The 26,082-nt window shown below is 36.6% G+C and overlaps 1 protein-coding gene across 3 annotated transcripts in view; it reads right to left on the bottom strand.

Moving 5' to 3' along the window:
• Window positions 1-1,926: 1,926 nt before the first annotated feature.
• Window positions 1,927-26,082, bottom strand: part of TTC8 (tetratricopeptide repeat domain 8) — a 48,385-nt gene continuing 24,229 nt past the window's right edge. For 2 of the 3 annotated variants that reach the window (XM_082383715.1, XM_082383717.1), the window contains 7 exons: window positions 20,054-20,141; window positions 17,607-17,717; window positions 9,352-9,491; window positions 7,828-8,002; window positions 7,392-7,514; window positions 4,520-4,603; window positions 1,927-2,555 (listed from right to left, as the gene is read on the bottom strand). In XM_082383715.1, coding sequence (XP_082239841.1) covers window positions 2,439-2,555; window positions 4,520-4,603; window positions 7,392-7,514; window positions 7,828-8,002; window positions 9,352-9,491; window positions 17,607-17,717; window positions 20,054-20,141 — 838 coding nt within the window. In that variant the 3' untranslated portion in view covers window positions 1,927-2,438. The other variant, XM_082383716.1, reaches the window with a different exon arrangement.

Consider the following 26,082-nt stretch of genomic DNA (forward strand, 5'->3'; position numbering starts at 1 on the left):
AGAGAAGCCACCGCAATGAGAAGCCTGCGCACCGCAACAGAGAGTAGCCCCCGCTCGCCGCAACAAGAGAAAGCCTGCGCGCAGCAACGAAGACCCAATGCAGCCAAAAATAAATAAATAAAAATAAAAAAAAAATCCCTCATATTAATAGTTGGTGGTGGAAACTGTAGTAATGTGTTATCTTTATTAATTTTCCTATTTCTAGGCCATAAATTATATCCTGATGGGTGCTCTGATGCAGGGAAATACCATTCAGAAATGTAACAGAACAGTAGTACCATAGGGAACTGGTTCAGATGTGACCCTTTTGGAAAGGAAGAACTCCTAACCTCAGCAATTATTCATTGTAGGCGGCCTTCTTGCCATATCTCGTTTTCATCAGCTGGAAGCTCAATAATGTTAGTGTCAGCTGAACAATTTATATATGGATAGAACACTTTTTTAGTCATGGTAGAAGACAATTGTTAACCTTCCTTATATAGAAATGTTGGCACAGAAGCCAGAAGTTATGCAGTCCAGAAATAATTTTGCTACAAAATATATGTAGCTTCTGATGCAGTGTTATGTCATCATTCTGCCCTTAGCCACCCTGACTCATTCTTTGCATTGGTGTTCACATTGAATTAAATAAACTCAAGACAAAAATCTCTCCATTATCACCTTAGGAATGCTGGCTCATTAATTTTTTTGCTGTGTTAATAGTCCCCTATTATTCAACTTTACTAATGCATGTAACATTCATTTTAAACAATAGTAGCTTTATTTACAGGAGAAACACTAAGAGGAGATTTGACATAGTAGTTAAGAACACATACTCCAGGGCCACACAGAAATCTGCTGTTACCCTTAACCCATTCCTTTATAAATAACGTGCATTTGGCTCCCGAGTATGTGCTCTTAACCACTATATTAAATGTGCATTTGAATCCCAGCTCTGCCATTTAATAGCTTTAGAATTGGGGCAAGTAATTTGACTGCTCTGTGCCTTATTTTTTTCATGAGCAAAATGGGAGTAACAGCATTTCATAGGACTGCAATGGGAATTAAATGAATTACTCCATATCAAGTGCTCCAGAACAGTGCTGGGTACATAGAACATCCTCAGTAAATACTAGCCACTGTTATTAGTTCTTATTTTAAATTAACTAAGAAAATAATTCACAATATAAAATTTGAACCTAAATATTGCATACAGTGTTAGGAAATTTGATAGTGCTTGAGGAAATTCTCGCAAGCTGAACAAGCACTAGCGTTATCATGGAGAACCAGGGTAGGTTCAAGCCTGAAATGCAGGAACAGGTCTTGTTTCCAGCCATACCAACCAGCAGTGTGACTCTGGGCCTGGCCTCCTCCTTCTGTCCCATGGAGAGATTCATCTACATAAGTCTCTGAAATTATTTCCAGCCTCTAACAATCTAGTCCTTGAATTCACATTTTTTGTGTTCTGTCAGCTAAGTAGTACTATTTGTATAATCTGAACAGAAACGAATAAATACCTGTAAAATAGTTTTCATAAAGTTAAAAAATGTAAGGTAACATACATAGAGCCCAAAGCCCAATATATGAATGTGAGTGGCCCTGGCCCTTTAACACATTTCGTTGTATGAACACTTCAGTGAGAATTCCACTAAATACTGGAGAGGAGAGCCTGTCTAGGATTTTACAACGCACGGTATTGGGGTCCAGCCTAACCTTCTCAGGGCTGACCACAGTGGGACTTCTGGCCTATAACTCCATTTCTAATCCTGGTATTCTTATACTGACAACATGATAGCCCATAAATAGCTTCTCAGGAAAAAGCAAAATTGATCGTACATCATTTCAAATAAAATTAGAATAACGACTTGATTTCTAAGACTCCCGGACTTCTGGAAAACTTTTTTCATCTGAGATGACTGAAATAAAAACTCCTGAAAAATAACAGAATGATGGTGTTTTATACACATTTATTTTAAAGCATAATACATAAGAAAAAGTAGAGTGTCTCACAAAGCATTTTATAAAAAATAGCTTTAAGTACAATTTTTAATCTCTAAAGTCTCTACCAAGGATAAGTATATACACTTTTAGTCATAAAAGTGCAATTTTAAAGGCAGATTTCAGACCTCTTAAGCTACATGATAGCTAATGGCCAGGACATTAAAAATGTGCATTTATAAAAATTTGAGGAAATTCATGAAAATGTTTTGTAAACATTATAAACAAACATCTACCATATAATGTGGAAGGTTTCATAATCTGCTTACAAATGCTTAAATCCTGTCTTTTATAACATTATCTTATAAAGTTATTATTATAAAGTTTTAAACGTTCTAGTTTAAATTCCCTTATGTCACCTTCACTAATATCAAGCACAGGTTTGTACTACACATATATACACACTACTTTTTCCCTTGCATAATGTTCCTCCCTAAGAATATCTTTAGTCTGAGGAAAAATCAGAGCATAGCAAAATGCTGCTTTAACTGCTTAATTAAGTGTTGAGTGTCCACGTGATCGGGAAATGCTGCTTCAGACTTTTGAGCAGCAATGTAGCTCCTCTGTAGATCTCCCATCTGTAAGAAAGACCAGACCAGAATAAGACCACAGAATGAGAACCAGAAAAACAAAAACAAAAAAAAAGACATAGTATCTGCACAATGTAGATTGTGCTTGATTGTGAATTGCTTGATTGTGCTACTTTGATTTAAAATTTTTTTCACCTAGATTACAATTCAATCTTGAAAAAATATGAGAAAAGTAAAATAACCAATTCCATAAATAATTTCTGCTCTGTTACAGTTGTCTAGTTATGAATTCATAAACCTGTGTTTTCTTTTCCTGTCACTGATAGTTATCATAAAAATAAATTGATGTCTGCATGCTAAAACAGCCGGCTCTGTAAGAGAACTGTTTGTAATGTACCACAGACAATGACATATTTTGATTAGGGTATTATCTTTTAGACAGAAAATTCAAGTAAAAACTATTGTATTTAAGATACAATAACATGCTCTGGGAGCTTTTAAATGGTTGCTAACACAGTAATGTTGGGCAGATAACCTGGTTTTGAAAGGTTATAAAGGACATATCTGATTTTCAATAAACTTTGTGTTAAAGTCCAGTCCCCAAGAAAAACACGCACAGTAACCGAATCCGTCTGAATGTATCTTGATTCATGTATACATTTCTAAAAAGAGAAAGCTTTTTAGCATGTACACACCAAAAAAACCAAAAAAATCTAGATCATTCACTTCTGGTAGTTTTCTGGTAACATGCATATGAATTCAAAACATAAGTTTCCTTTTTTAAATCATAGCATTTCTTTTCAGCATGCAATTTTCTCTTATGGAAGTGTAGCCTTTGGCTTAAAGAAACATTTCATTTGCATTATATATTATTAAAATGTAACAATAGTCCTGAAAGAAAGTAATCAAGGCTTCTTTGTGGTTTAACTAAGTGGCAGCACAGTGCAGTGCAAAACATGTGGGAACCCCTGGGAGCTGGGCATGTATTCTGCCATGGGACTCCAGGGAAGTCTTTTAAGTTCCAGAAGCCTTGGGTTCCGTTAGAATACAAGCTGCATGAGGTAGAGGTTTCTGTTTTACTCATTGCTAACGTCCTCTGTGCCGACAACAGTGCCTGGTAAGTAGCAGAGGCTCAACAAATGAAACATCAGTTGTATGAAAAAATGAGTAGGGGAGGTAAGTGTTACCTACATCGCAGGGTTGTTGAGAGAATTAGCGGTTCAGAGAGCACCTGGAACAGTGGCCAGCACTTAACAAGCACTCAAAAATGACAACTTATGAATAACAGCTTATTTTATTTTCAAAACAGAAATGAAAGTGCAAATGACTTCACATTCATGCTATGAAAAATGATTTTTATAATGTCTTTTGGTCTATAAAGAAAGAGTCTTTACATCAGCAAACATTTTTAGCCATTTCCTTATCCTCAAAACTCACCTTCCATGTTAAAGTAAGGTTTCCAAGTAAAAGTTATTAGATGACTTTTGTTTCCTCTCATTGTTAAAATGGCACATGATTAGCTTTTAGCTCTTGGATGTTAATTGACTTGTAACACAGTATCAACGGTTGCATTTTTCCCATACTGTTCATAGCTAAAACAGCTTTCACTAACATCCCTAATTTTACAGCATCATGCCAGACTTGATGGCAATATGACCTACAAATAATATACAGGATTTCCTTGCTGCAAACGTTAATTACTAAATCCTTCCCAAACCAGGAGTTAATGAATAGTTTTTCAATGATTAAATGTTATATTTGAAAACATAAAATAATTCTTCTGCAATCTATAATGGTGTTAAGTTTAGCTAATATTCAGTGATAAATATACTTAAACTGTATTAAACTGTCCCTCGAAGTGAAGACATATGTGTACATAATAATTAAGTGTTGAAAAAATAATTTCTCTCAGGAAGTTATGGGTAGAATGTCCTTATTTAACTGTACATTTTTTAAAAGCAAGAAAGAAAAACAAACAGGTCAGATGATAAATTGACAAAGAAAGAGAATACCTTATCAGAAACTGTTGCAAAATTAAAATGCGGCTCATACATGTGGGGTGCTAAAGATGAAGCAGTTTGTAACAGTGCTCTTGCCTGTGTTAAAAAAAAAAGAAAGAAAAAGAAAAGAGAAACCAAAGCTATATGAGCATATATTAGCACTGTATTTGTGATTTTTTTTTTTTTTTTTTTTTGGTAAAAGAATACTTTACCCAGGATAGGACTTTAATAAACATAACCCTGTAATAAATAAGATGAATTCCTCATGAAATACAACTTACTGATAACCATGAACTCCCTTTATCTGGCCAAAATTATATTAATAATAAAATGCTTCAAAATACGGAGAAAATGATGGAATCAAAAAGTTATGTGAGAAACACTGTTCTTACAAAGTTTATATTTCAGTATGATGTACAACTGAAAAATAATCCTCTCAATGCTAAAAAGTCTTATTAATCTAGTTTTTGTTGATGCTGATTGATTTAGTAGGCTTCTAATTACCTGTTTTCTAATGAAACAACAAAAACCACCAAAAAACCATTGTAAATTCAAATCCCCAATTTCTGTGCTGGATGACATTGAGCAAGCATGTATTATACTGCTGACCTGAAAATGACAACTGAAGGCGACTGAAAATGACAAGCTTTCTGTTCTCTAAAGTACTCAAAAGACAAAATTCACATCATTTTTTTGTCCCCTCTAGACTCAAAGGATCACACATTGCAGAGACCACTGAGAGACATGAGATGCCCATACACTCACTGTTAAGATTCCAAGCTGCCAAACAGCCTTTCAACTTGTAGCCAAACTTCTATGTATGACCCTGAGGACAAATTCTTATATCTTTTTTTAATGGAAAATAAATAATAGTTTAAATAGGATGGTGGATATTAATTTTTTTGTTTTATGATTTGCTATTTTTTTTAAATTGAGCTATAATTTTTAATAATAATGAAACCTTTCACCAAAACATTTCAAATCAATTGTATGCTGGAGAAACTACAGTAAGTAGGAGGGAAAGAAAATCACCAACATGGAAACAGAGAAAATCATAAAAAACACTTGCTTCAAATGGACACAGGCAAAGTTCTATGACAGAACAAGTTCGCATTTTAGAGTAGTTAGTTTTTGTTTAAAAAGTACAAATCCATCTTATTTACTTTGGGAAAATTTTGTGAAACAAAGGCAGCATCCAGTGACGTTTCTTTGCTTGTTTTATTAAGTTTATCAACGTGCTTAGGAGACCAGGCTAGAGGTTAACATCCTGGCGTGCTGCTCACTGCGTCTGTGACCTTGGGTAGTTACTTACCCTCCTCTAGTCTGTCTCTTCATCTGTAAAACAGAGAATGTAATATCTATCGATGTTGATTGCCATTAATATTGTATGAGTGTACTCAGCATTTTAAACTTCTTGTTATGTAAATAATAACAGTAATAATAATACAATTTATTAAGCATCTATCATGTGCTTTTACTATGCCAAGCGCTTTGCATGCACAATCTGCTCATCTTCACAAGGACACCTTCGGGTCAGTACTGTTATTACCCTATTTTATTTATCACCCACTCATTCCACCAGTACTAAGCAGCTACCGAGTGTCAGGCAATGTTTTCGATACTGAAAATATAGCAGTTAGAAGACAGAGAAGGTCCCTGCTTTCATGCAGCTAGCATTCTACATTCTACACATAAAGATGAAAATATCTGATAAAATGATAAGTATTGTGAAGAAAAAAATAGTAGGAGATGTGATAGCACCTGAGGGCTCCTTTAGACTGATGTTCAAGCAGGTCTTTCTAAAAAGGCGGTAATTAAGCTAAGACCTGAATGATAAAAAGAAAAGAGTCATTTCAGGATCTGAAAGTATTTTCCAAAGGCACTACAGTAAGAACAGGCACTGCCCCGCAGCAAGCAGCTAATGTGTCTGGAAGTCAGTAGGGAAGGAGCAGTGGCAAAAGATACAGTCTGGCGGGACCCAGAGGCTAGATTAGGTGGGGCCCCGTAGGCTAAGGTCTGAAGTTCAAATTTTATTCCAAGTGCAAGGAGAAGCCTTTGGAGGATGCTAAGCAACGTAGTAATCAAATAATCTTGTTTTTTAAAAATATCCTCTAGGCCAGCGGTCCCCAACCTCTTTGGCACCAGGGACCGGTTTTGTGGAAGACAGGTTTTCCACGGGCGGGGGTGGGGGAGGGGGGTGGTTCAGGCGGCAATGCGAGCGATGGGGGGCGATGGGGGGCGGCAGATGAAGCTTCGCCCACTCGCCAGCCGCTCACCTCCTGCTGTGCCGCCAGGTTCCTAACAGGCTTCAGCCCAGGGGTTGGGGACCCCTGCCCTGGGCTGTTCTGAGGGAGATGTATTATAGGGTGCGCCTACTTGCTGATGGAAGTGGAAACAAAAGCAATAGCTAGGAGACCCTTGTAGTCACCCAGGCAGGAGATGAGAGCAGCTTGGAGAAGGGGGATGGGAGGGGAGAACTGAAGAGCTGGGGGTAGAACTGACAGGGCTCACTGGACATGACGGAGGCAAAGGGTGGCAGGGAAGGCACTCAGAAAAGACAGGTTTCGAGGGTGAGTCCTAGGATTTTGGCTTGAGCAGCTGGATGGCGGATGGCGGGGGTGTGAGTGGTGGAACAGTTCACGAAGATAGGGAAGCCTGGGGAGGTGCAGATTTGTCCTAATAAAATCAAGTGTTCTATTTTGGATACTGAAAGGTTAAGTAACTTGTCCAAGGTCACAATGCTAATACGTGACAGAGCTGGGATCAAACCCAGGCCAGTCAGACTCCAGAACTCATTTTAAAATTATAACGTAAAGAGAGCTGCACGGGACAGCTTTTCCTTGAAGAAAGAAGACTGTCCGCAGTAACCCAGTAGTTCGCTGACCTGTTCGACATGGCCCTTCCGCATCTCCAGCACGGCCAGGTTGTTGTAGGCCTCTGCGTGGTTATTGTTGTTGACCAGAGCCAGCCTGAAGCACTGATGGGCCAGATTCGTATCTCCTATTCCCTACAAAGGAAAAGCACAAACTCGTACACACAAATCCATTCACTTCCTCCTGCCATCTACGTCCTCCTTTCCTCATACAAATCTTTTCGGCCACCACAGAAAAAACAACAAGTACCAACACAGGAGTCAAGTGTGAATTGTACATAAGAGTATTTAACCTAAGAAGATAAAATGAGCTGTGGTGACTCCTAGCAATCTCCAAATTGCTACAAAGACTGTACCCAAACCTGGATTTCCAATATCTGAAAACTTCTTCAAACTAACATGTGGCTACCTTCTCTATTACAGAAATTATATTACAGAAACAACATACCACAGCTACATGTCCCAAGTTGTACCAGACGTCAGCTACCTCTTCTTCATTTTCAGCCAGAGAAAGGGCACGTTCAAATGAGGTCAGAGTCATATCATACTGCTGGGCATAGAAGCAACAGAGCCCCAGGTTGTTAAAAAGCTGGCAGTTATAAACACCCATCTGCAGGAGTCGCCTTTTGGAAAAAGAGCACACATATTTTGGTGTCAGACCAACTTTATAAATATTAAGACATATTTTTTACAAAGTTAGAAATGAATTGACTTTATAATTTTTAATACCCTCCAAAGAACATAAAGTATTATAGTAAATGAAAAATATTTTAGAGCAAATACAAAAGCACGTCTTTTGTAATGGTACTAGTCATAGGAAATGCATCCAGAGGCAAGGTCAGAAATAACTTACATAACTTTTTTTTTCCCCAAAAGCTTTGTTAGAGAATCAAAATAATCAATACATAGTCACATAAAGTAAAACCCACACATTTTTGCCTCACACAGCTTTGGTGCTTGTAGGTAAATTTCTAAGAGCTTCTATTCAAATTTGAGGCCTGTGTTTAGCATTTACCGCCAAGTTTTCAGCTGAGTTGGATGCTGTTTCTGGTTATTTGTATTGTGTGGTTTGGCTGCATCTAACGACCTCCGATGAGCTTCTACTCAGGAAGACAAGATTGTCAGGGGATCCCCATGTTATCCACTTAGCTTTCACGCTGCAGCTCAAGAACCCAACTTTGCTCCTATGTGTCATTAATCCCAAAGGATGAGAGTTCAAATAAGCATATGAAAATCACCCCAGCTGCCCCAAGGAACCCATGAGCCACTGTGGGGGTAGGCGAGTGGAGTCAGCTGTATGTGCACAGGCTACATTCATATTATTGTTTTACGCTTCAACATATATTTGGAAAGAACTCTTGTCAGCTGCCAGTTATCTCCTTGTATACTACCCAGAGGCTAAAGAGGAAATCATAATTTAAAAATTAATTTCAGGAACCATCTATAGGATAAAATAAGTACGTGTTCAAAGAACCAGTGAGAATAATTTGTTTAGATTTTGAAAAACTATTTGGACAAGAGTTGACAATACTTCACAAAACCGGAATCCTGTTTAAGGTCCTCATCAGGATTAGAGCCTGGGGCCCACTGCTCTTTGCAAATCACATTACTATTTTACCTTCAGGGTCTTGATATTATGTACAGTGGTATTAACGGAGGCAGTGATGTGGAAGTGCTTCTGGGAACTGTTAACCTGTTATTGGCGGATAACAAAACGGCCAATTTATACAATGACAAGGTGTTAAAAACTCAGGCAATTATCCACGTGTGTTTCTGCAAGATGCCAAATACTTGTGCATTTCCAAATTATTAGATATAGCTTTAATATTCATAAAACATCTGGGTGCTTGAATTTTTAGTCTCATATAGACATGGCCTACACATTATTTCTCTACATTTTCATCCCATCTTTATTACTGTTGCATCACTATTTCATAGGAAAGCAGCTCTACAAATTGAATGTAAAGTGCACCTGTAAAACCGGAGAGCTACTTCTGGTTGATCAGAGTAAAAATGGTTGCTTCCAATGCATGCAATGGCTTCCACATTAGAATTGTCCTGTTTCAAAACCTCTTTGTAGTATTCAGTGGCTGATGAAATATTGTTCATTTCCTATTCTCCATCAAGACAGAAGAGCAATACTGTATTAATATTGGACAAGAAATTATTTTTATTCTGACTGGTTTACATGATTTTATTCAATTAAATATTTATTAAGAGCCTACCATATGCCAGACTCTGTTCTAGGACCTGGGGACACAATGTGAACAATAAGATAAAATTACAGTCAGCCCTCTGTATCTGCAGGTTCCATAACCACGATTTCAACAAGCCTCAGATCAAAAATATTCAGAAAAAAATTCCAGAAATTCCAAAAAGCAAAACTTGAATTTGCTGTACTAGCAAGTATTTATATAGCATTTACATTGTATTTATAGCTATTTATATAGCATTTACATTGTATTAGGTATTATAAGCAATCTAGAGATGATTTAAAGTATACAGACGGATGTGGGTAGGTTATATGCAAATCCTACGCCATTTTATATAAGGGCCTTGAGCGTCCATGGATTTTGGCAACCAAGGGGTCCTGGAACCAATCCCCCCTGGATATGGAAAGACGGCTCTACTATCCTCAGGAGGTTACACCTGGTAGGAAGACAAACAAATGAACAACTATCTAAGAGGAAGTTCTTTCAGTTTTTCATCACTGAGTATGATGTTAGCTGTGGGTCTGTCATATATGGACTTTATTATGTTGAGGTATGTTCCTCTATACCCATTTTCTTGAGAGGTTTTATCATAAATGGATGCTGAATTTTCTCAAAAGTTTTTTCTGCATCTATTGAGATGATCATATGGTTTTCAGTATTCAATCTGTTAATGTGGTGTATCACATTGATTGATTTGCAAATATTGAAAAATCCTTGTATCCCTGGGATAAATCCCACTTGATGATGGTGTTATCCTTTTAATGTATTGTTGGATTTGGTTTGTTAATATTTTGTTGAAGATTTCTGCATTTCCTCTAAGATCAGGAACAAGACAAGGATGCCCACTCTCACCACTTTTACTCAACATAGAGTTGGAAGTCCTAGCCACAGCAACCAGACAAGAAAAAGAAATAAAAGGAATCCAAATTGGAAAGGAAGAAGTAAAACTGTCACTGTTTGCAAATGACATGAGACTATACATAGAAATTCCTAAAGACACCACCAGAAAACTACCAGAGCTCATCAATGAATTCAGTAACATTACAGAATACAAAATTAATACATAGATATCTGTTGTATTTCTATACACTAACAACAAACTATCAGAAAGAGAAATTAAAGAAACATTCCATTTACCATTGCAACAAAAAGAATAAAATACTAGGAATAAACCTACCAAAGGAGGTAAAAGATCTATACTTGGAAAACTATAAGACACTAATGAAAGAAATTGAAGACGACACAAACAGATGGAAAGATATACTATGTTCTTGGATTGGAAAAATCAATATTGTTAAAATGACTATACTACTCAAGGCAATCTACAGGTTTGATGCAATCCCTATCAAATAGCAATGGCATTTTTCACAGAACTAGAACAAATAATTTTAAAATTTGTATGGAGACACAGAAGACCCTGAATAGCCAAAACAATCTTAAGAAAGAAGAACAGAGCTGGAGGAATCATACTTCAGACTATACTACAAAGCTACAGTAATCAAAACAGTATGGTGGACTTCCCTGGTGGCCTAGTGATTGGGATTCTGGGCTTTCACTATGGTGGCCCGGGTTCAATCCCTGGATCCCTGGTCAGGGAAATCCTGCAAGCTGCACAGTGCGGCCAAAAACAACAACAACAAACAAACAAAACCAGTATGGTGCTGGCACAAAACCAGACAGACATATAGATCAATGGAACAGAATAGAGAGCCCAGAAATAAAACCAGGTACTTATGGTCAATTAATCTACCACAAAGGAGGCAAGAATATACAATGAAGAAAAGACAGTCTCTTCAATAAGTGGTGCTGAGAAAACTGGACAGTTACATGTAAAAGAATGAAATTAGAACATTTTCTCACACCATATTCCAAAATAAACTCAAAATGGATTAAAGACCTAAATGTAACACCAGAAACCATAAAACTCCTAGGAGAAAACATAGGCAGAACACTCTTTGACATATATCGTAGCAATGTTTTTTTGGATCTGTCTCCTAAAGCAGGGGTCTCCAATCCCCAGGCCATGGACCAGTATCGGTCCATGGCCTGTTAGGAACCAGTCCACATAGCAGGAGGTGAGCAGTGGGCGAGTGAGCAAAGCTTCATCTGCAGCTCCCCATTGCTCCCCATCACTCGCACTACCACCTGAACCACCCCCCCGCCCCCATCTGTGGAAAAATTATCTTCCATGAAACTGGTCCCTGGTGCCAAAAAGGTTGGGGGCCACTGTCCTAAAGCAAAGGAAATAAAAGGAAAAATAATCAAATGGGACCTAAATAGACTTAAAAGCTTTTGCACAGCAAAGGAAACCACTGACAGAATGAAAAGACAACCTAATGAATGGGAGAAAATATATGCAAATCATATGACTGATAAGTGGTTAGTATCCAAAATATATAAACAGCTCATACAATTCAACATCAAAAAATAAACAACCCAATTAAAAAATGGGCAGAAGACCTGAATTGATATTTTTCCAAAGAGGACATTCAGATGGCCAACAGACACATGAAAAGATGCTCAATATCATTAATCATCAAAGAAATGCAAATTAAAACCACAATGAGATATCACCTTACACCTGTCAGAATGGCTGTCATCAAAAAGACCATAACGAACAAATGCTGGCAAGGATGTGGAGAAAAGGGAACCCTCGTACACTGTTGGTCAGAATGCAAATTGGTGCAGCCACAGTGGAAGACAGTATGGTGGTTTCTCAAAAAACTAAAAATACAACTACCATATGACCCAGCAATTCCACTCCTGAGTATATATCTGAAAATAACAAAAACAAAAACACTAATTCGAAAAGATTCATGCACCCCAAAGTTCATGCAATTGCTAAAATATGGAAATAACCTAAATGTCCATCAACAGATGCATGGATAAAGAAGATGTGATTATATATATATATATATATATATACACACACACACACACACACACACACACATAATAGAATACTACTCAGCCATAAAAAAGAGTGAAATTTTGCCATATGCAACAACATGAATGGACTTGGAGTGTATTATGCATAATGAAATAAGTCAGAGAAAGACAAATACTATATGATGTCACTTATATATGTAATCTAAAAATTACAACAAACTAGTGAATATAACAAAAAAGAAACAGACACAGGTATAGAGAACAAACTAGTGGTTACCAGTGGGGAGAGGGAAGGAAGGATGGGCAAGACAGGGACAGGGGATTAAGAGACACAAACTATTATGTATAAAATAAGCTACAAGAATATATTGTACAACACAGGAAATATAGCCAATATTTTATAACCATAAATGGAGTATAACATTTAAAAATTGTGAATCATTATGTTGTACACCTGTAACTTATACAGTATTGTATATCAACTATATCTCAATTTAAAAATTACATCTATTAAATTTATCACCAATTTCATCAATACTATTAGTATTATGAAAATGGTTTTGACCCTATAGACTCCGAGAAAGGACTTCCCCAGGAATCTCTGAACCACACTTTGAGAAATGTTGATAATTGAGAAATGTTGATAATTAGAATGATTTGGGGGCCTTTCTTCCCACTCCTATTCCCTCATTCCCATGAGGCAAATGAGTATGGCTGTCTCAGCCCCTTCTGGGTCTCTTTAGAAGTCAACTGAGATGCCCACATTCTCTGCCCTGCTGTGTGGAGCAGGCTCTCCTGGGTAGGGTACACTCATGTCTGTGACAGGATGGATTAGTCTGTGTAACTCAGACGTAGAACAATATTAAGTCCTTTTGGTCATAATCTAGAGCCACATGCTCCAATTCTGCTTTTATCAATAATAAAATTAATGGTTTATCCTCCATTTGTGTGAATCTTGTATCTATTTTTCAGTTGGTTCTCAAATTGGAGAAACAGGAGTGTTGTTTATTAGTCCCATAAAACCCTGATAAAACATCCACAGGTTGATCCAAACTCATGCTTTACATATATTTTTTCACATGCTTTATATTTGAAATTCTTATTCAAAGTGCTTCCAGGATTTGGTTCCTAAAGAGAAGAGGCTTTTTCATTCATTGCTTATAGCTGAAAAATAACTAAACTTTTTTCAAAACACAGGGATGTTGATACATTTGTTAGCTAACTCTGAGTTAATTTTCTCCTGAATTCTACACTGCTTTTATACACAACTATTCCACATTCTTAATATTTTAAGAACATAAGAACCCATTGAAGAGTATAAAAAATAATTTCAATAGAAGTGTATTTTCTATTTTTTGGTAAAACAAAAGCCTCGTAAAACTAAAAGGAAACAACAAATGAGCATCTTAACTCACCACCCTGCAATCCCCACCCCTATACATACAATAAGTCCTTCCCTGACATGGGCTGTTTGTGTCCTCCCAAAATTCATATTGAAGCCCTAATCCCCAATGTGATAGTATTTAGAGGTGGAACCTTTGGGAAGTAATTAAGACATGAGTGTGGAGCCCTCATAATTGGGATTAGTGCCCTTAAAGAAGAGACACCTAAGAGATAATCTCTCTCTCCACCGTGTAAGGATAGAGCAAGAAGGTATCCAGACCAGGAGGATCCCTCACTAGGAACTGAAATGGCCAGCACCTTGATCTTGGACTTCCTAGCCTCCAGAGCTGTGAGAAATAAATTTCTGTTGTTTAAGTCAACCAGGTTATGGTATTTTGTTATAGTAGCCCGAGCAGACTAAGACTTTTTCCTTCCAAAGAACAATCTTCACACTCAGGATGTGACCTGACCAGTGAGCCTTAATGGCCCCATGAACCATGGGGCCCCCTGAACATGACTTATCTGGTTTCCAGGGCAACAGCACCCCAGAGTACAAGGCTTCATTCAGTGTTACAGCTGCCAAACTTGGTGTATTAGTCTGCTCGGGCTGCCATAACAACATACCATAGACTGAGTGGCTTAAACAATAGAAATTTATTTTCTCACAGTTCTAGAGGCTAGAAGTCCAAGATCATGGCATCAGCATGGTCGAGTTCTAGTGAGGACTCTCTTCCTGGCTTGCTCCTTCTCACGGTGTCCTCGCATGAGAGAGAGAGAAACAGAGACAGAGAGAGGGTTCAAGTGCTTTCTGGTGTCTCATCTTATAAGGGCACTAATCCCACCACGAGGGCCCTATCCTCATGAGCTCATCTAATCCTAATTATCTCCCAAAGGCCCTATCTCTAAATACCCTCACATTGGGGGTTAGGGCTTCAACATATGAATTGGGAGGTGGGGGGAGGGGACACAACTCAGTCTGCAACAGGTGGTAATGTCCAATTCAAAGAAGACTCCAGCCTCAATGGTCAATTGTTTCAAGGCTTTCAGTTCTATAAAATTACTTTAGTAGTCTGTATCTGTTAATCCCATACTCCTAATTTGTCCCTCCCCCACTCCCTCTCCCCTTTGGTAACCCTAAATCTGTCTTCTATGTCTATGAGTCTGTTTCTGTTTTGTACACCTGAAATTAAGACAATATTGTAAATCAACTATACTTCAATAAAAAAGAAAAAAAGAACATCTTAGAATGTTTGTATACTTGATTGATGGGCATGGACTTAATTTATGTAACCTCTAGGAATTTTAGACTGAAACTAACATGTTTTGACAACCTTACATGCAGTTTTTCAAACTTATAAAATACATGCTGATGTTAAATAAATTTAAATGCAGGTTTAAAAATCTCATAAGTAATTACAAATAGCCTCCAAATGGCTTATACCAATGTACACTCCCAGCAACAACGTTCATACGTGACATCTGTTCCTCCACACCCTTGACAAGCTTAAATGCCACGGAACTTATTCATCTTTGTTAACCTGATTAAGTAAAAAATGACATTATTGTTTGAATTTTTATTTCTTTAATCATTACTGAGGTTAGACATTCAACACACCAGGTATTTACATTTCTTTTTCTGTGAATTGTGGATTCGTGTCTTTTGCCAGTTTTCTTATCCTGTCTCTTGTCCTTTTATTATTGGTTTATGTGTATGAGGGGCTTGGGTGGGAAACCACCCTCCTGGGCTCAGGAGAGCTGGAGACACAGCTGTGGCTCAGGGATCCCTGGACACCGACTGTTTTCTCCTTCCGGATGCAATGAGCCTGTGCTGATGCTGAATTCAGTTCAAAACCCAGGGAGGCCCTGTGTTTATAAACATTCCCTTCAGAGGAGAAGCACAGATGGTTTGTTTGAGTTCTTCCAGATGTGTGTTAACCGGCGCCGGTATGAAAGGGCAGCGGGGTAGCTGAAATGCAGCTGGGGTTTGGCTGTTGTCTCGTCTCTGGGGGGACTTTACTGGAGACCGTGGAGACGGTCAGCAGCCACTGTGTGGGCTGGAAGGACAACAACGGTCACACCGTGATCTCACCTCCACAACTGCTCTGCGGAAATACCAAGTTTCAGTGTTTACATGCTTGACCAAAATGAGAATTTATAAGTGTGTGTATGCACAGGTATGTGTCTATGTGTAATTCTCCATCAATTGGAAACCACCTGAAACCCAGCAATTGTTAAGCAATGTATAAACTGAGGAAATGAAAAGTAGCCTTTTTTTCTGTCCCAGGTATGGCAAATATGTGCCCTGTTTGATATTTTTACCTTTTTTTGTTTGGGTTTGCTTTTATTGGTATTTTTGTTTTTACAATATAGAAAAGTTAACTTTTACGTTCTCAAATTTATGAATTTTTTTCTGTTACGGCTTTCTGACTTAGTATCATGCTCAGGAGGGTCTTCCCCATTCCAGGTTTATACAGATAATTCATCTGTATTTTCTTCTGGAATATTCATGGTTTTAAATCTTTGAGGCACCTGGTAGCAATGGGTTCTTTTAGTATATGAAATCATTACTCATCCAGCTCTATTTCTAAACTATTAAATAATCCAATAATCCAATTGGTTTAATAGACAATCTTTAGCACATAAATTTTCATATGTATGAATAAACACAGATTCTATTTTTGTCCTTTAAATAATATCTTCAAGCATATAAATGTCACTTCAAGTGTATAAACAACCGTGGTATCATTTAAGTGATTTTATAGTAGCTATTAGTGGTTATTTTTGAACCAATTCACAGAATATTAACTCTAATTAGATTTTTAGTTATTTAAAACAAAACTGCAAATAAGGAAGTGAATTTTGCAATGATTCTCAAACTCTGTTATACTTCAGAATCACCTAGTGAGCTTGCTAAGCAGACAAAAACCTACATCCCACCTTCCAGGACATCTGATTCAGAAGGCAGAAAATGGGCCTCACTCTCAAAACACTCCCAAAGTCACTTCTATTCACAGTAAAGTTCAAGGACCACAAGAATAATATTTCCTAGGGTAATGTTTCTCATTTCAAATACCTTTTAACATAGAACAATTCAAATAAAGTTTACCATACAAAGATTTCCAGTGTATTCCTTTTCTCCTTATGTGACAATGGATTGAGGGTTAATTACTAAAGTTTGTTCCTTAGCGTTGCAGCCTACACAACATATGCCTTAAGGGGTTTCTGCATGTATATCATACTTTTCTCTGGAGGGATTCTTTTCCTTTATGTTCTTTTTTTTTTATTTATCACTTGCATTTTGGTCTTGTTTCTTCTAAATGAACATATTGTGCTGCCTATTGTTCATTGCTTGTTCTGTACAGAAACTTGTTTAAAATGATTTATCCTTGCTAATTTTATTTGGTTGTGGTTTTAATTTTTCTTGGGGCCTTTTGTTTATTCATTTGAAAGGCAGGCCTTTATTTGAACTGTTCTATGTTAAAAGGTATTTGAAATTAAAAACATTTAAATCCCTATCTCATACCATTCTCTATACTCTTCTATATGTTTGAAATACTTCATAATAAAAACTTAGTTTGACTAATGCATACACTAAAATCTCTTATTCTGTTGGTAAATCACAGGCCAACAATCATAATTTTATAAACTGTTATCCTTTGTAAGACCCCAAGGGGCTATGACCTTACTTAAGTAGCATATAACCTCAATTTTACATCAACTTTTTGAATGATATGAACCTTACCTCATAGATCCTGGCAATTCCACAAAGTAGGGCTACTTCTCCTGGAAACTTATCTAAGCCTTGTTTGAAAAGATTTAAAGCAGTCACAGGTTGATCCAATGAGATGTAAACCTAAAACCAAGATACATTTCAATAAAAGTACTGGTTCTTAAAATAATAGCATTTGTTATGACAAGTTTATAATTATTGCTTAGTAACAAATTATCTCCTAGATATTACAGTAAAAAAATTTCAGAAATCTGTTGGATTAATTTCCAATGATGATACTATACTTTTATCTCCACATGTTGTATATGAAGCATTCATTCATTTATTCATTCAGCAAACACTTACTGTGGACTTACTATTGTCACAGAGACTGGCCAGGACTAGAAAAGAAAGGATCAAGGGAAAATCTTTTTAGGATGGAACAGACGTTAAGTATATCTATAGGCTGGCACTAAGGACCAATTATGAGGCTGATTTTGAAGATGCTAGAGAAAGAGGGGATGACCCATGGAAGAAGGTCTGAGAAGGAGCCGCCGGGGAGAGTGTCTGGAGATGGTGGTTTGGGAGAAGGACCCTCGGAAATAGAGGAGAAACAGATTTGTAGGGTACAGGGTCAGGGAGTTGAGAGGGTTGGCACTTGATAGTTTCTGCTTAATTAGCAACTGGAACATTAGCGTGGATAAACCATATGCTTATCAGGAATTTCTAAAATAAGAGAATTATAGTTTTATGTATAGAAACATAAGATTATGACATTTTTTTCTTCATGATCTTGGATCCTCTGTTTCTTCCTAAACATTCAGATTGTGCTTTGAAGAGGCCCAAATGGATACACAGAAAACTGCTTGCAGTGTTTACTGCTAAAGTATGAGATTAGAGGGAAGGGTATGGATGAAAACTTTTCAATTTTTACCTTACATGCTTCTGAACTGCTCTTTAAAATATAGTAAGTATATAATTCCATATACTAAGTAATATAAAATATTTAATAATTTTTAAATTAACAATCTAAAATTTTAAGAAATAATGTGGTTCTTAAAATCTGCTTGGTCTCTATTACTGAACAATAATTCCTTCACATATTAAAGAAAATAAGTAAACTATACCTCTATATGTAGGCAACAGTGGATTTAAACAAATCAATTTGTGAAAAAATAGTCAAATTAGAACTATTAAATATGACTCTAGTCATATTTAACAATAGTTAAAAAGTACATTTTTTTAACCACGTGGCAAGTGATTATCAATTAAGATGACAGTCAAATACTGTGACCTGAGTTATAATTTCAAGCTGTCAGAAAAGTTTACTGTGATGTTTAGAAAACTCTTTAAGAATTTTAACATATAATGTAGAGAAGATACTTAGAACCAGATAGTTTCAAATATTTCTGAAAAACCACTATAAACATACTAAGATTATCACAGTAAGTTTATATGGCAGAACTTCCATTTTGTTTCTTTTTAGTATGCAAACGTTAATACCATATTTTTTTTGAATTTTATTTTATTTATTTTTTTATACAGCAGGTTCTTATTAGTTATCCATTTTATACATATTAGTGCAATACCATATTTAGAAAGTAGTAGCACTTCCTTTTATAGCTCATCTTCTTTTCAACCTCCTTTACCGCACTTTTTTTGTTTTACCACACTTCTTAAACTTAAAAAATTCTTAAAGATATAGCAAGATGATGTTCTAACCACCACTTCAACAAATGTTTCTTTAAAGTAGCCTTGGTGAGGGTAAAGAAGTAACTTTATTCCAATACTGAAAATTCTAGGTGGCCCTTCACTTTTGTTGTGTTTGTGGATGGCACTACAGGGCAGTGAGTCAGCTCTGGAATCAGAAATTCCTGGGTTTGGATGCTGGCAAATAGCCAAGTGAGCTTGAAAATCTTAGTTACCCTCTTTAAGTCTCGCTTTCCTTAAGAGTACAAAGGAAATGTTAAAATCTGCCTTGTGGTGTTGCTATGAGGGTTAAATTGCATATGGAACAGACCTGATAGAATACCTTACCACTGAGTAGGTGCTCAGTAAAGGGGAAATATTGTTCTTGTAATAATGGCAGAGCCAAAAAGTGAAGGACCTACAAAAAAACAATCCCTGCTCTCTATAGTCTGCTTAGGTGGCAGACAAGTGTGCTGCAGAAAAGTGCCTCTCTGGGGCTTGTTACCCATGGGTGTAGTAAGCCTGTGGCGTTTTCTTCTGTTCTAATGGGCAATATTTCAAAGGTGTGGTCTTATTTTTCACGGCAATCAATTTTTCCTGAGATGGGTATTCTACGTATGTTCTCACCTTTTCCCTTATTAAAAAAGAAAAAAAAAAACCAACAAACTTAAGTCTGAACACATTAACGTGTCCAATATTCCTAAAGAAACTGGTAACTCTCCCCATGTACTCGTCAGAATTTAAACATTTACCCTGAGAAGACAAATTCCACTCAAATTAAGAATACTTACTTTTGCCAAGTAGAGAAATGTATCTACCATTTCCTGCTGCTTCAGGGCTGATTTAAATTGTTTTTCTGCTTCACGATACATTCCTAACCTAAGAACAGCCATTTAAAAAATTAGACATTCAATTTAAAATAAATACTACAGCATTTATTCATACCTTGAGGATATGAATTAGAGACAAATTACATCTGTAAGAGTAAGCATGTAGCAAAGAAGGTGACGTTATACACACATACATATTAACATGTATGTTTATATAGTTTAGGAAAAAGATGCCTGTTTTCCCATATTCACTGCCTAATGCTTAAATGGTATGTAAAGAGTCTGTCTGAAGCCTAGTCACAGCAGGACTAATAGCTGCCAGGGAGCAAGGTCACACCAGTTCACCACCCAAAGAGCTTATGATCAGCTGACATATGTCACATGACCTCAATAAATGCTTACAGCCTCCATTTTATTGGAAGAACTGAAGATGACATTTCTTTGAAAACATCTGCTTTGAGATAAAAGCCCATTTTTTTAAAGTGAGGTATAACCGACATACAATGTTATATTAATTTCAGGTGTACAACATAATAATTTGATATTCGCATATATTGCAAAATGATCATCACAGTAAGTCTAATTAACATCCGTCACCATACATAGTTACAGAATTTTTTCTTGTGATGGGAACTTTTAAGGTTTACTTTTTTAGCAACTTTCAAACATGCAACACAGGATTAACTATTGCTGCAATGCTGTATGTGACATTCCCATGACTTGTTTATTTTATAACTGGATGTTTGTACCTTTTGACTCCCTATACTCACTTGCCCACCCCCTACCCTCCAGCTCTGTCAACCACCAATCTGTTCTCTGTATCTATGAGCTTTGTTCTTTATTTTTTTAGATTCCTCACATAAGTGAGATCATACAGTATTTGTCTTTCTCTATGAGACTTATTTCACTTAGTATAATGCCCTCAAGGTCCATCCATGCCATCGCAAATGGCAAGATTTCATTCTTTTTCATGGCTGAATAATATTCCATTGCATATATACATATATATACACACACACATATATATATTATATATATATTTCTTTACCCATTCATCTGTTGATGGGCACTTAGATTGTTTCCATATCTTGGTTATTGTAAATAATGTTGCAATGAACATGGTGATGTAGATATCTTTTCTTTGAGTCAGTGTTTTCACTTTCTTCAGATAAATACCCAGAACTAGAATTGCTGAAGCATATGGTAGAGTTCCATTTTTAATTTTTTGAGGAACCTCCATACTGTTTCCCATATGGCTGCACCAACTTACATTCCCACCAACAGTGCATGAGGGTTCCCTTTTCTTCACATACTACCAACACTTGCTATTTCTCATCTTTTCAATAATAGCCATTCTAACAAATGTAAGGTAATATCTCATTGCGGTTTTGGTTTGAGTTTCCCTGATGATTAGTGATGTTGAGCACCCTTTCATGTACCTGTTGGCCATCTGTAATGTCTTCTTCAGAAAAATATCTATTCAGAGTCTCTGCCCATTTTTTAATCGGATTTTTTTTTTTTACTATTGACTTTCATGAGTTTTTTAATATATGTTAGATGTTAACCCCTTTTGGATATATGATTTGCAAATATTTTTTCCCATTTGGTAGGTTGCCTTTTCATTTTGTCATGGTTTCCTTTGCTGTGCAGTAGCTTTTTAGTTTGAAAAAGTCTCACTTGTTTATTTTTGCTTTTGTTGCCTTTGGTGTCAAATCCAAGAACTCGTCACCAAGACCACTGTTAAGGAGCTTACTGCATATGTCTTCTTCTAGGAGTTTTATGATTTCAGGTCTTATATTCAATCTTTAATCCATTTTGACTTAGTTTTGTATATGGTGTAAGATGGTGGTCCATCATTCTTTTGCACGTGGCTGTCCTATTTCCCAACACAATTTATTGAAGAGACTGTCCTTTCCCCATTGTACATTCTTGACTTTTTATAAATTTTTTAAAATTAATTAATTAATTTATTTGTTTTTGGCTGCATTGGGTCTTCGTTGCTGTGCACGGGCTTTCTCTAGTTGCAGTGAGGGGGGCTACTCTTCGTTGCGGTGCCTGGGCTTCTCATTGCAGTGGCTTCTCTTGTTGCAGACCACAGGCTCTAGGCACGTGGGCTTCAGTAGTTGTGGCATTCACGCTCAGTAGTTGCAGCTCATGGGCTCTACAGCGCAGTCTCAGTAGTCGTGGCACAAGGGCTGTTGCTCCTCGGCATGTGGGATCTTCCCAGACCAGGGCTCGAACCCGTGTCCCCTGCATTGGCAGGTGGATTCCTAACCACTGCGCCACCAGGGAAGTCTCTCTTTTGTAAATTAATTGACCACATGTGCCTGGGTTTGTTTCTGGGCTCTGTATTCTGTTCCATTGATCTATGTGTCTGTTTTTATGCCAACAGCATACTGTTTTGATCCCTATAGCTTTTTTTTTTTAATTTAATTTAATTTATTTATTTTTTATACAGCAGGTTCTTATTAGTTATCTACTTTATACAATCCTTATAGCTTTGTAATTTGGTTTGAAGTCAGGGAATGTGATGCCTCCAGCTTTGTTTTTCTTTCTCAAGTTTGTTTTAGTTCTTCAGGGTCTGTTGTGGTTCCATACAAATTTTAGGATTGTTTGTTCTATTTCTTTGAAAAATGCCATTGTAATTTTGATAGAGATTGCACTGAATCTGTAGATTGCTTCAGGTAGTATGGACATTTCAACAATAATAATTCTTCTAATCCATGAATGTGAAATATCTTTCAATTTACTTATGCCTTCATCAATTTTTTTCATCAATATCTTATAGTTTTTGGTGTACAGGTGTTTCAACTCCTTGGTTAAATTTATTCCAAGCTATTTTATTTTATTTTTTGATGCTATTGTAATTGGGATTGTTTTCTTAATTCCTCTGATAGTTTGTTATTAGTGTACAGAAAGCAACAAATTTCTGTATATTCATTTTGTATCCTACAAATTTACTGAATTCACTTATTAGTTCCAAGAGTTTTTTGGTGGAGTCTTTAGGATACTCTATATATAGTATCATGCCATCTGTAAACAGACAGTTTTACTTCTTCCTTTCTGATTTGGATGCCTTTTATTTCTTTTTCTTGCCTAAACTTCTCTGGATAGGACTTCTAATACTATGTTGAATAAAAATGGTGAGAGTGGGCATCCTTATCTTATTCCTCATCTTAGAGCAAAATCTTTCAGATTTCCACCAATGAGTATGACGTTAGCTGCAGGCTTGTCATGTACGGCCTTTACTATATTGAGGTACATTCGCTCTACACCCACCTTGTTAGGAGTTTTTATCATAAGTGGATGTTGAATTTTGTCAAATGCTTCTTCTGCATCTACTGAGATGATCATGTGATCTTTATCCTTCATTTTGTTAATGTGGTGTATCACATTGGTTGATTTGCATATATTGAACCATCCCTGCATCCCTGGAATAAATCCCACTTAATCATGGTTATGATACTTTTAGTGTAATGTTGAATTTGATGTGCTAATATTTTGTTGAGGATTTTTGCATCTATGTTCATCAGTGATATTGGCCTGTAATTTTCTTTTCCTGTGATGTCCTTGTTTGGTTTAGGTATCAGGGTAATGCTGGCCCCATAAAATAAGTTCAAAAGTGTTCCCTCCTCTTCTATTTTGTGAAACAGTTTGAGAAAGATTGGTATTAATTCTTCTTTGAATGGCAGAATTTACCTGTGAAGCTCTCTTGTCCTGAACTTTTGTTTGTAGGGAGTTTTTAAATTACTGATTCAATCTCCTTACTAGTACTTGGTCTGTTCAGATTTTCTATTTCTATGACTCAGTCCTGGAAGGTTTTATGTTTCCAGTAATGTATCCATTTCTTCTAGGCTGTCCACTTTGGTGGCCTATAATTGTTCATAGTAGTCTCTTATGATCCTCTGTATTTCTGTGGTATCAGTTGTAACATCTCCTCTTTCATTTCTGATTGTATTTATTTGAGTACTCTCTCTTTTTTTCTTGAGTCTAGCTAAAGGTCTGTTAATTTTGCTTATCTTTTCAAAGAACTAGTTCCTGGTTTCATCGATCTTTTCTACTGTCTTTTTAATCTCTATTTCATTTATTTCTGCTCTGATCTTGGTTATTTCCTTCTTTCTACTAACTCTGGGTTTCATTTGTCCTTCTTTTTCTAGTTCCTTGAGGAGTAAAGTTAGGTTGTTTATCTGAGAATTTTCTTGTTTCTTGAGTAGGCATTTATTGCTAGGAACTTCCCTCTTAGGACCGCTTTTGCTGCATCCCATAAGTTTTGGTGTGTTGTATTTCCATTTTCACTTATTTCAAGGTATTTTTTGACTTTGCATAAACCCATTTTTAAACTCTAAACAATTCTGAGGTAAATAGTAATTGCCACTTGAGTAAAATAGCTGTACCATTTTATTATTCTACAAACATTTTCTTTTCCTTTTTTTGTATCTAGTCTATGAACTTCAGACTTGTTCCTTGCCTAAATATAACTGTCCTGATGTCAACACCCACTTCTTCTGCCCAGGGAAATTAAATCAATCATTAAAGCACACTTCAGCCTGTCCTTAATAGATCTGTTGGGCTTTCTCATAACTACTCATCCCCAGACATCTAAGAGCTACTTAGGCACTTTATGATAATGCTTTTATTTTGTAAAATAAAGTCAAAACAACATACAATATGGTCCATTATGTTACTTTCATTCTTGAAAGAATAGCTTTGTTCTTTTTACCTAGCCTAAGCCTCAAGTACTGGCATGGCTATACCCAGCTATTTGGGTATAGCCACACCAATGGACAATGTGGGACAATGAGGTTAAAAGTGACCCCAAAATCTGGCCTAAAGTTAGAGGATGTGTGATGTGGTAGAAGCCCCTACCGCTTCAAAGGTCCCACAACTTTTACAAGGAGTATTCATAAAATGTTATCAGAGAACTCTGAAGTTCTGAAGAATGGCTTTATATTTATACACAAAGCTTCAACTGAACATGCAAGTCTTAAACACGTGGCTGAAGTTCAGTCACTGAATTCCATGAACACCTAATTATCCATGAGAGTCTGTATATTTGTACCTTTGTACCTAAGTTGTACCTAAGTTGTCTCTTTCGAAAAACGATTTAAAAGGGATTACAATAAAAAGATACATGTAAAATAAGAATATGAAAACAGAAATAGTTTTTTTAAAAAAACAATGGAGAATAAACAAATTAAAAAGCAAACAAGCAATCAGAGCTATTGAACCACCTGGAAACCAAAGAAAGGAAAGAAGAATGAGTCATATGTGTTTTATTACTGTACCCTTAAGAGATCATTTCTTCTAGTCCTATCAAAAAGGAATTTATCACATGGGTTCCTGTGCAAAGGAAATGGAGTGGGCACCATGTGTAAAGAAAGTCTAGGAATAATGAAAACATCAGTCAAGTTCACAAACACAGGACAATATCAAAGAATCAGAGTCCAGAGATGATCTCCACCAACTGCCAACTTTTTCTCTCCAATTTAATTCAATAAACATTGTCAAGGATCAACTGCATGCACATTTAATGATGGTAATGAGTTGCAAAAATGAAGATAACAACCATGTTCTGAAGGCACCAGTAAAGATTGAAACAAAACATATTTTAAAATAAATTTAATTGCATTATGGCCAATGAGAAAAAAAGTGTTTTGAGAGCACAGAGGAGGAGCAAACTAAGTTTCAGCGAGGAAGTAACAGGCAAGATTTTGACAGCTAGATAGGATGGGGTGGGGGTGAGGGAATATCTCTGATGGAAGCAAACTATCAGCATAAGCACACAAGCAGGAAAGTACACAGCATGTTAGGGGAGTGCTGAGTTGTTGGGTTTAAGTGAAAAGGAAAACACAAGGAGGAATGAGAGAAGTAACAGAAAAGTGCAAAGCTGTAGACTGGGACAAAATCATGGGTGCCACACTTAAAATCCAGACTTCATTTCAGAGATAATGGAGATTAACCAAAGAATCCAACAAGAGCTGTTTTTTTTT

The sequence above is a fragment of the Balaenoptera borealis genome, assembly GCF_965194805.1.
Source record: "Balaenoptera borealis genome assembly, chromosome: 3".
NCBI classification, from domain to species: domain Eukaryota; kingdom Metazoa; phylum Chordata; class Mammalia; order Artiodactyla; family Balaenopteridae; genus Balaenoptera; species Balaenoptera borealis.